The 16,706-nt window shown below is 44.1% G+C and overlaps 1 protein-coding gene across 1 annotated transcript in view; it reads left to right on the top strand.

Moving 5' to 3' along the window:
* The window catches only part of TRPC6 (transient receptor potential cation channel subfamily C member 6), a 145,512-nt gene that overhangs the window by 92,384 nt on the left and 36,422 nt on the right, over positions 1–16,706 (top strand). Inside the window, exons 2-4 of the mRNA XM_084842669.1 lie at positions 7,720–8,494; positions 11,525–11,704; positions 13,969–14,133. Of these exons, the coding sequence (XP_084698795.1) occupies positions 7,720–8,494; positions 11,525–11,704; positions 13,969–14,133 (1,120 nt within the window). The remainder of the gene's footprint in view (positions 1–7,719; positions 8,495–11,524; positions 11,705–13,968; positions 14,134–16,706) is intronic.

Genomic DNA, 16,706 nt, shown 5'->3' with positions numbered 1-16,706 from the left:
AGAAAAGTTCTTCCACAGCTCCTCCCATCCATTCTTTCCATAGTCTACCCTCTCCTTCACTTGTAGTGTGCCACATCTGGAAATGTGCTTGCCACAGCAGTAAAGGTCCTGATATCTTTTGGCTATCTCTTTGACATTGCTGGTCTAAGACAGGGGTGCAAAACTGCAGGTCTGGGAGCCAAATCTGGCCCTCTGGGATTCCCCAGAAGGCCATGCCCCTTCCCTTGGCCACACCCCTTCCCCCCAACCACTGATAGTTTGATGGTTTCCCAGTTTTGTGCAGTTTTTCCCCAATTCTAAAAACTTGAAATGCCTCTCCTAAGGCTTAGCTACTGGCAGTAAGAGCTTTAAGCTAAAATATGCTGGCATTTTTGGTTTTTGGTCCTGCCCCTTTGGCCTTCAGGCCTCCCCACCACTGAAATGTGGCCCCCAAAAGCTTCTCCAAAATGGAATGTGGCCCTCGGGCTAAAGAGATTCCCCACCCCTGATCTAAGACAATGCTAATGAATTAGCTATACTCGAATCAGAATCTGTTTAGGCCCATTTATGACAAATATTGCCTCAAAAATCATTATATTCATCTTAAAACATAAATACGTAGTCCTGGAGAAAGGCTGCCTTTACACTAAAGAAAACCCCTGCAGTCCTCCCGCTCTGGAGCCTTCTCACATTTATCACGGGCTCCTAGAGAGTGACCACATGACTGGTGAGAAGGGAAGCTTTTAATTGTCATGGTTCCATAGAAGTCACTGAAACGGCGCTATCTAGTGGCTATTTTAATCGCATAAGATTCCAAGTTAAAAAAGATAGTTAATTAGTTCTGGATCTTTTTGAGATGAAATAATCAGGAAATACCTCTGGATGTTCCCTGGAGGTTAACAAAGTCATGAAAAGGACCTTCAAACTTCTGCGAGTGAGCAATCTCAATAGCAGGATAATAAAAGCTCCGTGTGAAGGAGCCCAATGCAATTGGCACAGGATATCAGCACAAGTCAATTCAGAGGAAATCCAGATACATCAGATACAACAAGCGTTGATCGAGCACACGGCTGTTCCAGATACATAAGCAAATTGTCATCATCTTAGCATGGGGACATGTATTGGATTTTACCCACCTCTGCAAATTATTGCAGTGCTTAATAGACTGGGTTTTTTTATTAGAGCTGAGCTGAAATTTCATGAACCTTGATTTATTGTGTCAAAAAGTGCATGCTCGCTTAACCTTTTATCAAACAGCTAAGCAAATCACACACACATCAAAAGGGTTTCTCTGCTTTTCATCAGAGTTCTGGACATTAATCACAGTTCAGTGCTGCATAAAAACATCCGAAGAAGGCTGGTCTTTAAAGATCCAGGAAATGGCAACCCTCAAACTATCCCAGAGGACACAGCTCAGGGAAGATCCTGAGACTTGAGACCAAGGGATCTGTGCAATTCCTGAGCTTGCTTAGGGAACCAATTAAGCTAAAGCTCTTTATGTCTTCCCTGTAAGTTCTGCTTCAGCCCATAGTCATAGTGAATGTATTTGTATACCGCATTTTCAATAATATATTTGCTCAAAGCAGTTCAGAAAACAAATACAATAGCCACAATTATAATACATTACAAAACAGCCTAAAACTCCCATGGCTGGCTGGGGAATGCTGGGAGTTGTAGGTCTTTTTTCTGTCTAAACATGCATAGGATTGCACCCTTAAAAACTATCAAAATTTAATTAAGAGCAAGACATACCAATAGGTCAGTTAACAATATCCAGTACCAATAATAACACATACCCACATTAAACAATTCACTAAACACTTCCTCTTAAGAGACCCTAACCCTAAGGGATCTAAACTCTCCCCCCAAAAACCCCTTGTCCACATCAAATGCACAGGAAAAAGGAAAAGAACCCCCATCCCACAGCTCATGTGAATGGTAGCAGTCCCAGTCAGGTCCCATACCCATCCCTGTGGCAGACAGATGGCCTGGGTGGGGAGGGCTTATAAAGGGCTTCATCACACTGAGCTTTTATCAGGCAATTGAGATTGCTTCTTCACAGAAGATTGTGGGCTCTTTACATGACGCCATGACCCTGCCATGACCCTTCTGCACTAAATGCCCTTTGCTCCTTTTTTAAATAGATCACAGATAATGAGCTATCAAATTACCCCGTTGTGTTCTGCTTCAGTTTCCTCCGTGAAAAGAGTTAAAGTGGCAAGAAGAGGAGCGAGATCAATGAGAGATAATGGAAGACTCAGATACGGGGAGAAGGAAGGGTGGAAGGAAGCACATGTAAAGAGAGTCAGTGGTGATCCTGCATTTAAAACGGAAGCAGAAAGCCCCGTTTTAAATACAGGATTTTAGGCTGGTGTAGAAATACCCAAAGAGTATTTGAAAGGACGCTGCCTAAACTTTAGCTCAGTCAGAAGTGGGAACTTCCCCAAGCTTGGTCAGACAGGCTCAGGGAGTGCACAGTAAGTTTGCTCTCCAGGCTCAGGTACATCACTGAGTTGTTCTCAGTGGGATAGTTCAGGGACTACACAATTCCCAAGAGCTGTAAAAACCAGGCTTTTGCGGGGTGGTGGTGGTCCAGACTTCTATCATCTAGGGTTTGGATGACAGATAGATGCAATTTCTGGGGGGTACTTGAAATCGGATTGAAAAAGCAGAGGTGCGTTTCAACCATAGCAAAAGTGAAATGAAAATAGAAAAAGGGGGTTGAGTCAAGACCAAAAAAAACCCCTCCAGAAGTCCCCCCCCCACATGTTCAAAGAATGTGTGGAGAGTGGCATGCACTGCCCTTTCCCCTAACCCTGACCTTTGTGCGTTGAGTGGGAAGGTATGAAGGAAGAATCTTTGTGCATTTCATGGAATCATAGAATCATAGAATAGTAGGGTTAGAAGGGGCCTATAAGACCATCGAGTCCAACCCCCTGCTCAATGGAGGAATCTAAGTCAAAGCATCCCTGACAGATGGCTGTCCATCTTCACCTTGAATGCCTCCAGTGTGGGAGAGCCCACCACCTCCCTAGGTCATTGGTTCCATTGTCGTATTGCTTTAACAGTCAGGAAGTTTTTCCTGATGTTCAGCCGGAATTTGGCTTCCTGGAACTTGAGCCCATTACTCCATGTCCTCCACTCTGGGATGATCGAGAAGAGACTCTGGCCTTCCTCTCTGTGACAACCTTTCTAGTCCTTGAAGAGCACTATCATATTTCCCCTCAGGCTTCTCTTCTCAAGGCTAAACATGCCCTCATAGGGCTTTGTTTCCAGTCCCCTGATTGTCTTCGTTGCCCTCCTCTAAACCCTCTCCAGTTTGTCTGCATCCTTCTTAAAGTGTGGCGCCCAGAACTGGACACAGTACTCCAGATGAGGCCTAACCAGTGCTGAGTAGAGGGGAACTAGTACTTCACGTGATCTGGAAGTTTTACTTCTATTAATGCATAGGGATGGCGGAGAATTTCTCCCCGAAACTTCGGGGGGTCGAGCGCCAACGTGTTCGGCCCCCCGAACAAGTTTCGGGGAGAAATTCTCTGCACCCCCCCGCCCCCGCACCCCCCCCAGGACGGGACTTACCTTTCCCGAATGTCCCTCCCGGCGGCGGGTCCCGGCGGCGGTTCGTCGGGTCTTCATCAGGGGCGGGGGCGGCAGCCGATCTTTCGACTGGCTGCCGCTGCCGCCATTCCAATAAAACTAAAAAAAAAAAAATGCCCCCGTGATAGGCTACGTGATGATTAACATCGCCTATCATGGCTAGATTTGCAAAGTCAGCCGTGATAGGCTACGTAAATCGTCACGTAGCCTATCACGGGTGACTTTAAAAAAAAAACAAAAAGCGCGTACGGCTAATGGCAGCCCCCATAGGGAGCTGCCATTCACGTTCCTTATTTGGTCGCTGTAGTCTACGTAAAGATTACGTAGACTACGGCGAAAATAAGGGCAACGCTATTTGCGTTGCCCTTATTTTCGCCGTAGTCTACGTAAAGACTTACGTAGACTACAGCGACCAAATAAGGAACGCGAATGGCGGCTCCCTATGGGGGCTGCCATTTGCGTACGCGCTTTTTTTTTTTAAAGTCACCCGTGATAGGCTACGTGATGATTTACATAGCCTGTCACGGCTGGCTTTGCAGATCTAGCCGTGATAGGCTACGTTAATCGTCACGTAGCCTATCACGGGGCGTTGTTTTTTTTTTAACTTTTTATTTCGTGGCCGGGCGAGGCGAGGCGCCTCCTCCCCGGCCTGAATTTCGGCCGGGCGAGGCAGGAAGCCTCCCCCCCTGGCCTAAACTTCGCGGGGGGAGCAGTGAAGCGCCTCCCCCCCACCGCGAAAAGCTGCAAGACCAGGTAAGTGACTTTCGTGCACCCCTATTAATGCAGCCCAAAATAGCATTTGCCTCTTTTGCAGCCACATCACATTGTTAGTTCATATTCAGCTTGTGATCGACAACAATTCCAAGATCCTTCTCGCTTGTAGTGTTGTTGAGCCAAGTATTCCCCTTCCCTGCACCTCCTCAACCAAGTCATTAATAAAAATGTTGAAGAGCACTGGGCCCAGGCCTGAGCCCTGCGGTACCCCGCTCGTTACCTCTCCCCAGTTTGAGACGATCCCATTGATAAGTACTCTTTGAATCCAATTCTGTAACCACCTGTGGATCCACCTGATAGTTGTTTCATCTAGCCCACTTTGAGCTAGTTTGCTCATCAGGATATCATGGGGCACTTTGTCGAAGGCTTTGCTGAAGTCGAGGTATATTATGTCCACAGCATTCCCACGGTCCACAAGGGAGGTGACCTGATCAAAAAATGAGATCAGATTTGTCTGGCAGGATTTGTTCTTGACAAATCCATGTTGGCTTCAAGTAATCACTGCATTGTTTTCAAGGTGCTTACAGATGGATTGCTTTATCAACTGCTCCAGAATTTTCCCAGGGATTGATGTCAGACTGACTGGTCTGTAGTTCCCAGGTTCCTCCTTTTTACCCTTTTTGAAAATAGGGACAACATTAGCCCTCCTCTAATCATCTGGCACTTCACCCATCCTCCATGATTTCTCAAAGAGAATAGACAATGGTTCTGAGAGTTGTTCTGCCAGTTCCTTTATTACTTTAGGATGCAGTTCATCTGGCCCTTGAGATTTGAACTCATTCAAAGTAATGAGGTGTTCCTTGACCATATGCCTATCGATCTCAAGTTGCAATCATGCCCCTTCAGCCTGTACTTCGCCTTTGCCAGGGGGGTCATAGACCCTCTTTTGGGAGAAGACTGAGCCAAAGTAGGAATTTAGCACTTCTGCCTTTTCCTTGTCATCTGTTATCATTTTGCCATACTTATTTAGTAGGTGAACCACCATTTCTTTCCTCTGTCTTTTACTGTGCACCTATCTGACGAAAGCCTTTTTGTTGCTTTTAGGATCCCTTCCTAACTTCAGCTCGTTCTCAGCTTTAGCCTTCCTGATGCCATCCCTGCAATTCTGTGCTACCTGCCTGTACTCTTTCTTTGTAGCTTGGCCTTCCTTCCACTTCCTATATGTTTTCAGGTCATCTCTAAGCTTTTTGTGAAGCCACATGGGCTTCTTCTGTTGTCGTCCACCTTTTTTTTCTTGTTGGAATTGTTTGTGATTGTGCCTTGAGAATTTCCTTTTTAAAAAAACTCCCACCCATCTTGGACTTCTTTTCTCATTAGAGTCGCTTGCCATGGGACCTTACTTATCATTGTTCTGAGTTTATTAAAACTGGCTTTCCTAAAATTCAGGGTACGTGTTTGGCTACACTCGGCTTTTGCTTCCTTTAGAACCAAGAACTCAAGTATAACATGGTCACTTTCCCCCAGAGTTCCCCTAACTGCTCCTTTATCCACTATGTCATCTCTGTTGGTTAGGATCAAGTCAAGGATAGCCGATCTTCTAGTTCCTTCCTCTACTTTCTGTAGCAGGGAATTATCAGCAACACAAGTCAACACTCTCTTGGAGGGGCCATGTTTTGCAGAATTGCTAAATTGAATAGCAATTTCCCAACAAATATCAGGGAAATTGAAGTCTCCCATTACTTCTACATCATGCGTCCTTGAAACCTTGGCAATTTGCTATTCAAAAGTTTCATCCTCGTCTTCTCCTTGATTGGGTGGCTGGTAGTAGACTCCGACCAATTTGACTGAACACACTTAGAATTCTGCACATGATTTAATCTTTGTGAACCGCCCAGAGAGCTTCGGCTATTGGGCGGTATAGAAATGAAATGAATGAATGAATGAATGAATGATCGGGAACCCTGATTGTGCAGGGTTCCTGATTGCATGGGGGATTCTGAGTGCATGTGGCCAAGCACGTGACTTCCCCTTCAGACCCTTCTTCTCAACATGTGAAAGTCAGTCATGAAGCCAGCAAGAACAGGAACATCCAACCCCATTTACTCTATATGCACTCTTTGAATGCTAGGGGGAATAATTTGTGAAAGAGACTAAGTTAGCTATTTGCGTTGTCCTTATTTTCGCAGTAGTCTACGTAAATCTTTACGGAGACTACAGGGACCAAATAAGGAATGCGAATGGTGGCTCCCTATGGGGGCCGCTATTAGCCGTACGCGCTTTTTTTTTTTTAAGTCACCCGTGATAGGCTACGTGACGATTAACGTAGCCTATCACGGCTGTCTTTGCAAATCTAGCCGTGATAGGCTACGTTAATTGTTATGTAGCCTATCACTGGGGCGTTGTTGTTTTTTTTACTTTTCTTGTAATGGCGGTGGCGGCAGCCGGTCGAAAGACCAGCAGCCGCCCCCGCCCCTGACGAAGACCTGCCGAACCGCCGCCGGGACCCGCCACCGGGAGGGACATTCATGAAAGGTAAGTCCCATCCCGCGGGGGGGGCGGAGAATTTCTCCCCGAACAACCTTCGGAGGACCAAATGCGTTGACACTCGGCCCCCCGAAGTTTCGGGGAGAAATTCTCCCCCATCCCTAGAATATTTGAACATCAAAAGTAGGGCTGTGACTGCTGCAGTCTCACACACAGTTCAGGCTGCAGATGAAGTAGCATGGGTGAGTAGAAGCTAGTATAGAAATGGCAGGGTGTATGTGTGGACTGTAGTATCTGAACAGGGAGCTGAAGCAGCAAAGGACAGGGACATGTAGGAGTCAGACCATTGGGAAAGCAATATTACACAGGATGTAAATAGCAGGACAAGGTACTCAGCTTTGGGAAAGCATGGCAAATTTTGAAAAGGGGCATGGTTTCCTAAACGAGCAATCAGGTTGCAACCCAGACTGTTTGTGTGTGCAAGACACATCATGCAAAGTTGCTGTTTTATTACCCTCCCATGTGAAAGTGACATGGACTGGAAATAGATTTGTCCATCCCTAGGGGTTCATTGACATCCACAAAGTGGAAGAACTGGAAGAACTGACTGCTCAGATTTTTGTTTTAAAGGAGGAGGCTGTGAAGCAGTTCAGGAAAGGAGAATCATTGAAACATATTTTAGTATGTTTGATTTTATAACTTTTATTACCCTTTGCTTTCTGCTCTCTTATTACCCCCTGTGATCATTTGCCAGCCCGTATGCTCATTGTTGCTTCCCATGTTAATTTGGTTTTGTTGTTTATAAAAGAAATGGCAAGAGGCTGACTAGAGATATTTTTTAATGTTGTGTAAGGCTCAAAGTATTTTCCCTTACAAAGTGATAATGAATGCACATTTTTTTTTAAAAAAAGCCAAAGCATTAATTCTCTCTCTCTTTCCCTGCAGTAGGGGTGCTGAGAATAGACATGGGCTCCGACAACAGACAATAGTTCGAGAGAAAGGTCGGAGGCTTGCCAATCGAGGCCCAGCATATATGTTTAACGACCACTCAACCAGCCTTTCCATTGAAGAGGAGCGTTTTTTGGAAGCGGCAGAGTACGGCAATATTCCCGTTATCCGTAAAATGTTGGAGGAATGTACCTCACTGAATGTAAACTGTGTGGACTACATGGGGCAGAACGCATTGCAGCTGGCTGTAGCAAATGAGCACCTGGAAATCACAGAAATTTTGCTTAAGAAGGAGAACCTGTCACGTGTTGGGGATGCCCTGCTCTTAGCCATTAGCAAAGGTTATGTCCGAATAGTAGAAGCCATCTTGAATCACCCTGCATTTGCCGAAGGCAAGAGGCTGGCCACAAGTCCCAGCCAATCAGAGCTACAACATGATGACTTCTATGCCTACGATGAGGATGGAACGCGCTTCTCTCATGACGTGACCCCAATCATCCTAGCTGCTCACTGCCATGAGTACGAAATTGTGCACACCCTGCTGAGGAAAGGAGCTCGTATCGAGAGGCCTCATGACTACTTCTGCAAATGCAGTGAATGCAACATGAAGCAAAAGCATGACTCTTTCAGCCATTCTAGATCTAGGATCAATGCCTACAAAGGTCTGGCAAGCCCTGCTTACCTGTCTTTGTCTAGTGAGGATCCAGTAATGACTGCCTTAGAACTCAGCAATGAGCTGGCTGTGCTCGCTAACATTGAAAAAGAATTCAAGGTAAGATTTTGGTCTGAGGGTAGGGGCGAGTTGTTATGAGACCTCTGCTGGATCAGTCCAATGATCCATCCAGCAGTTCAGTATCATGTTTCCAGCAGTTATCACCCAGATGTCTTGAGAAACCCCAAAGTAGGATTTTAAGGTTTGTTGCCCAGCATCTAGTATTCTAAGCTATACTATCTCAACTTGGAGGTTCAGTTTAATTATCAAAATGTGGAATTGCCAGTGATTGGCCTTGGATAGCCTCAGGGTAAGATACCGCACACAGAGTCCCAGCCTAATCTGGAAACCTCTATAGTCCTTCCACGTCACAAGGATCCAATGGGATCCTTTGGTGGTAGAGTTCCTGGTTCTAGAACTGGTGGCTCCTGATAGGAACTACAATCTCATAATTGATTACTACTCTCTACTTTCATGATGGTAACGTTCCTTTATGGGCAGAGTCAGGTATTGCAAAGGAGATGCCACTGCCTTAATTTTGGCTGTTCCCAGATATTGGAAAGTTTTTTGTTATTAAAATATAATTTTTATCCCTGAAAGTGGTCACTGACTTAAGTAATAGAGGTGGGGACTCAATATGGTTTAACTATAGACTACATCAGCTATGCTGATGTAGGGAATCAATCCTGAAACTATGAACAGTTGACATCTCATTCCAATAAAAATCCACCATATAAGCAATAGCTTGTCACACAGATATTGGAAGGGATGTAAAGAGTAGGGGTCCCTGTTTCACATGTGGTGTTGTCAGTTTTTAGGAGACTTTTGGCTCAGAGTCTTTGGTGTAATTTCTGATGTGGTGCAGCAAATAATACAACCAAACTCAGAGGGAGTGTTCTTCTCTTTCACAAACATGTATTGTATATAAAGTGGTTGTACTGTTCATGCTAGCTGCAGCATATATTGAAACTGTGAAATACTGGGGAATCTTTAACACCGTGGGTACAGTAGAATTTGGCAATTAGCACTGGAGGAGAAGTTGGCCCAGCATAGCGGGCTTGTTATGTTATGCTACATGATGCTACACTCTATTTCTATGCCGTCTTTTGGCCAAAAGGGCCCCAAAGTGGCTCACAAAAAATATACAAATACAATATTCAAACAATAAATGAAATACAAGTCTAAATCAGAAATATCACAGCAACTATTTAAAACTAAAACAACAACTCTGAAGCCTGGACACAGCTTCTTCCTGTCCAAAAGCAAAAAACCCATCAGCAAAAAAGGCAAAGGAGAGCTGGAATAATCCTTGTCTCTTTATAAGGTTTCCTACGCAGGGGGGTGGAACAGAGCAGATGAGGGAAAAAATCGCCTTGGTTGGAACAGCATCTCTCCCCTGAAGCCGTTCCTCCCAAGCTGCAGCTTCAGCCTTGCTGATAAGGTCTCCGGGGGGTGGGAGAGCAGGTGGAAAAGCTCACCCCTGATGGAACAGTGTCTCTCCCCTGAAGCAGTGCCTCCTCAGCTTGTTAGAAGACTAGTGAAGCAAGATCAGTTCTAAAATATGGTTCACATACTTGTCCTATATAATAGTAAAGAGACAAATGATCTTCAGCCTCCAGAGTCTTGAACATCTTTTTGGATGTTTGTTCACTTACCTGAACAACATTAGTATTTGTTACTTTCATTTTTTAAAAACTCACAACCTTCATCATATTTGCTGAACTAAGTCAACATTCAGCACCTTATGTTCTGCTAATTGTAACTTAGGTCTGTTTGTTTCTGTATTTTTGTTTACAAAATTAATTTAAATTATTTTTAAAGTAATGGAGAAGAGGGAGGGAGTGGAGATTCAGTTGCATTATTACTACCACTGTGGCCATTAAGGGCTTTGAAATAAAAATCTGTTCCTTTAAAAATATGAAGGGGGTTACAGTCTCTCTAACATCAATTGACTAGTCACATCATGGGACCAGGATTCCCCCCCCACACACACACACCTCTGTTGCCTGACATTCCTCTCTAATCTCTTGGAGGCGGCTATCCCTTAGCCTCTGGCCTAGTGACCTGACAGCATTCATTGGTACCTGACCATCACCATTACCCTATCTAAGAGCCCCCTGTTCTATTGTCCCTGGTTAGCACTGTGCTGAATTTTTCTAGCTGTTTATTTTTGACCATTCATGGGGGGGGGGGGACAGAAATTGCACCCGAAGATTTGTGGGAAACGGTGAGCATTTTGGAGAAATTTCTCAGGGTGCAGGGCTTCAGTGCTTATCTTACTGTAAGGAGGTGGCTGAGGGGAATGGGGGTGTTCTTTCTTCTACCATTCCTCCTACCTCATTCTGTCCTTGCAGCCTCACTGGCTGCTTCAGCTTCTTGGAAAGCCCTTGGAGGACTTAGCCAGGACTTCCTCCCTTGGGGCTTCCCTGTGCTGCTGCCTGCAGAGTGCCTGAAAGCTGAGAGAGGCATTTTTGGTTTTGCTATGTTGTTATTACAAGTCCTTTTAACAACAAGAAGAAGAAAAATAATAAGAAAAATAACAATAACTCCTCGCTCAGCTTTCAGGCACTCAGCAGGCAGCTGCACAGGAGAGCCCCAAGGGAGGAAGTCCTGCCAAAATCTCTAGGAGCCTTTCAAAGAAGTTCAAGCAGCTGGAGAGGCTGCAAGGACAGAACGGGGTAAAAGAAAGAGCACATACACACACCCCTCAGCCACCTCCTTACAGTAAGGTAAGCACTGAAGCCCTGTACCCTGAGAAATTTCTCTGAAATGCTCAGCAACCCAACAAAAGAGGCAGAAAAATGGCTGCCTCTTTCACAGGGAAACAAAGATGCTGTGAAAGGGCAGGTGGGATTTCGGCGTACCACTAATATATACATATAGAGATAGCTGGCATGATGTTCCAAATACGTTTAATCCTGGGAAGCAGGAACACCCAGACCAAGCCCAGAAGTGGAAGATTCTCTCTAGTAAGTCATCCCCCCAAATGCCATACTCTGCACTGTCTGGGCTGAGGGCTCAACTGTGCTATGCATTGCTTGGGTCTTTGGAGAGCTTGCTTACTCACCTCCAATTTCTTTTCCTTCTTAGAACGATTACAAAAAACTGTCAATGCAGTGCAAAGACTTTGTGGTCGGACTTCTTGATTTGTGCAGAAACACAGAAGAAGTGGAAGCCATTCTAAATGGCGATGTTGAACTGAACCACGGGGAGCACGGGCGTCCTAGCCTCAGCCGCTTAAAACTCGCCATAAAGTATGAAGTCAAAAAAGTAAGCTCTGACTTTATTAAAAGCAGGTTGTTGGGTTGCAGATGCCTCTGTTAATCCCTTTTCATTTATTCAAAACTGGTAGTACAGAGCACCAAATAGTTCAACTAGCATTAAGCACCATGTACTACAGTCCTTGTCCCGAAGATCTGGGAGGCAAAGATAGATCTTAATGCAGCTTTCTAGGTAGTTTGGAAATGCATTTGACATTTATGTATCTTGCAGGTTATACACACAGAGGTGCTGGCCCTGAGCAATCTGCATGACTTCCCATACTCTAAACAAAGCAAAATATATCTCCTAACTGGTATGACTCTTCCTGCATGCTTTCCCTGTTTCCAGAATAGCTGTACAGCTGGAGATGATGGGAACTACAGTTCAGCACATCTGGTGGGCAAGAGTTTGGGGAAGCCTGTATTAAGGGAATATTAAGGAGGGAAAGGGAGAGGTGCCACACAGTAAAAACAATGGTATATAGTCCAGAAATTATATTAATTACATAATTTGCAGTTTTATACAGTGATGGAAATGTGATTAAGCTTATGAAACAGCACAAAACTTTGATTATATAAAGAAACAAAAGAAGACTAATCTAATCCACCAGAAGATAAAAAATTATTTGATGGATATTTTATATCCAATAACCTTCTTGTCAGAGCAGATTTCTTCCTTTGTTTTTCTGTGCTGCATAAATCTCCAAACTTTTGTTTAAATCTATATCGTATTCCAAAATTAGTATATACATCTTGATTAGGAAATAGATTTTAAAAAAGGACTAGGAGGTTACAGATATGGCTTCAAGTCCCACTTTTTCAGTACACTGCATAACATTTCATCCTCATTTTTCACACCAACAAAATGGGGTTGTCATAGAGCAGGCAGTCTTGGTGGTTGGGGTTGGCATATGATACAGTTATAGTTTAAAAATATACCGTAACTTGGAAAGGAATATACAAATGATAAACAGTAGTAATTGTGGAGTCCATAAAGCTGTGAACATACAACCAATACAAACTCTAAGCCAACTCTGAATGAGGGGGGGAAACTAAAGAGAGGCAGCTTTTGGCTCTCCAGATGTTTTTGGCTTACAACTCCCATCAGCCTGAACCAGCACAGCCAATGGTGAGGCATGATGGGAGTTGTAGACCAAATCTTCTAGAGGGCCACAAGTTGCCCACCCCTGCTCTGAAGTGTCCATGAGGTGCCTGCTATAGATATCTTATTTAAATGTGGAATAAGTAAGCTCCATTGAATTTGTCAGTTGTGCAAAAAAGGTGACAGTTTATTGATAGAAAATGGATGCAGAATATGTATGCAAAGAAAGCTCACATTTCCCCTCAGCCAATGCACAGCTGAATTGTCTGTCTGGGCCCCACAACAACAGACGGGAAATTGTTCCTCTGGGACTGGCAAAAGTTCTCCACGTAGTGCCCCTTGGAGCGAGACCAAAGCACAAAGCCTGCAGACGTGCTTTTATAGGTGTCTCTTCTTGGCTCAGGACCTGACTAGCTCAGGAGCACACAGAAACACACTCTCTTCCCAGAAGCGGGGGGCAGGGAAGGGGGGCTAGGCTTGTTTCTCACGGGAAACTAAACCTATCTGCTCAAGCAGATTGAGGTCAAAACAGCTTCAAGGTGAAAGACGTAGATTGGAGGCCTGTATGGAAGAGCTTCTCAATTAACTATTGAGTTGCTCGTTAAGCCAAATTACACAGGTCTACTACCAGCATGTAGGAACTCTGTGAAGTCCACTTTTTTGCTCACTAACCAACTCACTACAGATACTATTAAATGCATCTTACATTTGCAAAGGCAGTAGGCCTCTCCTACAAGATGCTATAATCTAATAAGTGGGGATGTAATCATGACTGGATTGCAAATGTCCCAGGGACATCTTTCTAGCCATGTCCCAATTTGGTGTACAGAATGAGATATACCATTGTCTTGACCCAACCTTGCAGTTTTATGTTCCTATTTGTAGTAGGAATCTTCTGGGGAAACTTGTTGGAAGAAAAGGCTTTCAAAGAATGAAATTGCTGAAAACTAAATCTAGTGTGTCTTCTGAACACATAATCAAAATTCCCTGCCTTAAATAGCCATATATTGCACACAGTGGTTTCTTCCGTCCATATTACTGTACTTCCTTTGTGATAGTTGGTATGATTGCCTAGATTATTTCTGTTTTACTATTTTCTTTAGCAAGCTAAATTTTTAAATGCATGATGGATTAGTGGTAATGTTCTCTTATGCTCCTTCTTTGTCATTTAGTTTGTAGCACATCCAAACTGCCAGCAACAGCTCCTCTCTATCTGGTATGAGAATCTGTCGGGTTTACGACAACAGACCATGGCAGTGAAGTTTTTAGTGGTTCTTGCTGTTGCTGTTGGGCTGCCATTCCTAGCGGTGGCTTATTGGATTGCTCCATGCAGTAAGGTACTAGTTGGCGTGAGCTTGCAGCAGCCTTGTTAATATATTCTGTGCTCCATTTGCATGCAGGTTTGAAACTGGGCTAAACTGAAGCCTATACACACACGAGAGAGGCACTTAGCAATGCTTTAGTTACCATCATTTATTTTAATGGAGTGACTGCAGGAACACGCACACCGTGATGTTCTCAGTAAAAAGCAGCAAACACATTATGTTAAGTTAGATTTGTTTTTCATTTGTAATAGTGGCAGGGAACAGGGGGAAGTGACTGAAAGACATAATTTCTTTTTATTTTTGTTTCTGTACTATGCATTAGCTACATATAAATATACAAAAACTATCAGCTCAAACCATAATCCTGTTAAACTACAGCATGTACATTTAATGGCGTTTGAAATGAGACAGCTCGGAAGCTACAACATTACAGCATGACAAATCTGCTTAGGTTGCAGAATATCAACAGGTATGACAGCCGAATCACAAAACATGATCCTATGTTGGTGTTCCAGTGATGTTAGATGAGCATGGCATGCAAATTCACCAGCACAAATGTTTACATCAGGATACAATTGCCTTTAAAGTAAATTTCCAGGAGAGTAGATCTGTTTAGTAAGAAGATCAAGAGCCTTGTGACATATTAAAAGACTGTTTTTTACTGTGTCTATAGGCAAAGGCGTACTTCTCATGATTAATCTGCTTGAAAGTTTATGTCACAATAAAGCAGTGGGCTGCAGCAAAGTGGTTGAGCATGCTTTGCACTCAAAAGGTCTCAGGTTCAATCCATTGCATATCCAGGTAGACGGCAGGGAAAGACTGAAACCCTGGAGAGATGCTGCCTGTTTTGAGCTAAGAACATAAGAGCATAAGAAGAGCCATGCTGGATCAGACCAAGGATCCATCTAGTCCAGCATTTGGTTGACACAATGGCCAACAAGCTGCGCACGGGAAACCTGCAAGCAGGACATGAGTGCAACAGCACTCTCCTGCCTATGTTCCCCAGCAACTGATGTAATGCCTCTGATACTGGATGTAGCATATAACCATCAGAACTAGTAGCCATTGATAGCCTTCTTCTCCAGGAATTTTCCTAACCCCCTTTTAAAGCCATCCAAGTTGGTGGCCATCACTACGTCTTGTGGTAACAAATTCCATAGTTTAACTATGAGCTGTGTGAAGAAGTACTTCCTTCCAATGATGTCTAGATTGCATCCAATGCTACCTGCATTCTATTCATTAAGCTGAAACTTGTTTTTCCCAGATAATATAGAGACTGTTCAAGTAGTATTGCTCTCTGCCCCCAATCTTGAATTCTATGAGCACTGAGATTTTATTTTATTTTATATTTATGTATTTATGTATTTATTTATTTTTATTTCATTTCTATACCGCCCAATAACCGAAGCTATCTGGGCAGTTCACAAAAATTAAAACCAAACGGCACACAATAAAACACTTTAAAATATATAGAACATTCAAACCACAATATAACAATACAACCACAATAAAACCTAGCAGCAGTGCAGGAATTTAAAATACAGATTTAAAACAGCAAAGCTAAAAGTCTAGAAAGCTAAAATGCTAAAATACCTGGGAAAATAAAAACGTCTTTACCTGGCACTGAAAGGAATACAATGTAGATGCCAGGCAAACCTCACTAGGGAGCTCATTCCACTGCCAGGGTGCCACAGCAGAAAAAGCCCTCCTCCTAGTAGCCACCCACCTCACTTCCTTTGGCAGGGGCTCACGGAGAAGGGCCACTGATGATGATCTTAAGGTCCGGGCAGGCACATATGGGAGGAGGCGATCCTAAAGATAACCTGGTCCCAAGCCGCTAAGGGCTTTGAATGTTAATACCAGCACTTTGAATCGGGCCCGGAAATGGACTGGCAGCCAGTGCAGCTGAAAAAGTACTGGCGTAATATGAGCTTGCAGGCCAGTCCCTGTTAACAATTTTGCTGCCCTAATTTGGACCAGCTGAAGTTTCTGGACCATTTTCAAAGGCAGCCCACGTATAACGCATTGCAGTAATCCAGACGAGAAGTTATCAGAGCATGGATAACTGTAGCTAGGCTATCTCTGTCCAGATAAGGGCGTAGTTGGTATACCAGCCTAAGCTGATAATAAGTGCTCCGTGCCACTGAGTTCACCTGCGCCTCAAATGACAGTTCTGGATCCAAGAGCACCCCCAAACTACGAACCTGATCCTTTAAGGGGAGTGCAACCCCCTCCAGAACAGGTTGAATATCACCTAGCCGGGCAGATGAACCACCCACTAACAGTACCTCCATCTTGTCTGGATTGAGTTTCAGTTTATTGGCCCTCATCCAGTCAATTACTGTGCCCAGACACTGATTCAGAACAGCCACTGCCTCACCTGGGTTTGATGAGAAAGAGAGGTGGAGCTGGGTGTCATCCGCCTATTGATGGCACCTCAGCCCACACTTCCGGATAACCTCCCCCAGCGGTTTCATGTAGATGTTAAACAGCATGGGGTATAAAATAGAGCCCTGTGGGACCCCATGGCACAATTGCTGTGGCACAGAGCAATAATCCCCCAGCACCACCTTTTGGAATCGGCC

This window comes from Heloderma suspectum, chromosome 3, assembly GCF_057233095.1.
Source record: "Heloderma suspectum isolate Gila_16-S chromosome 3, 16-S_ref, whole genome shotgun sequence".
Lineage (NCBI taxonomy): Eukaryota > Metazoa > Chordata > Lepidosauria > Squamata > Helodermatidae > Heloderma > Heloderma suspectum.
This window is presented reverse-complemented; position numbering and strand designations above follow the sequence as displayed.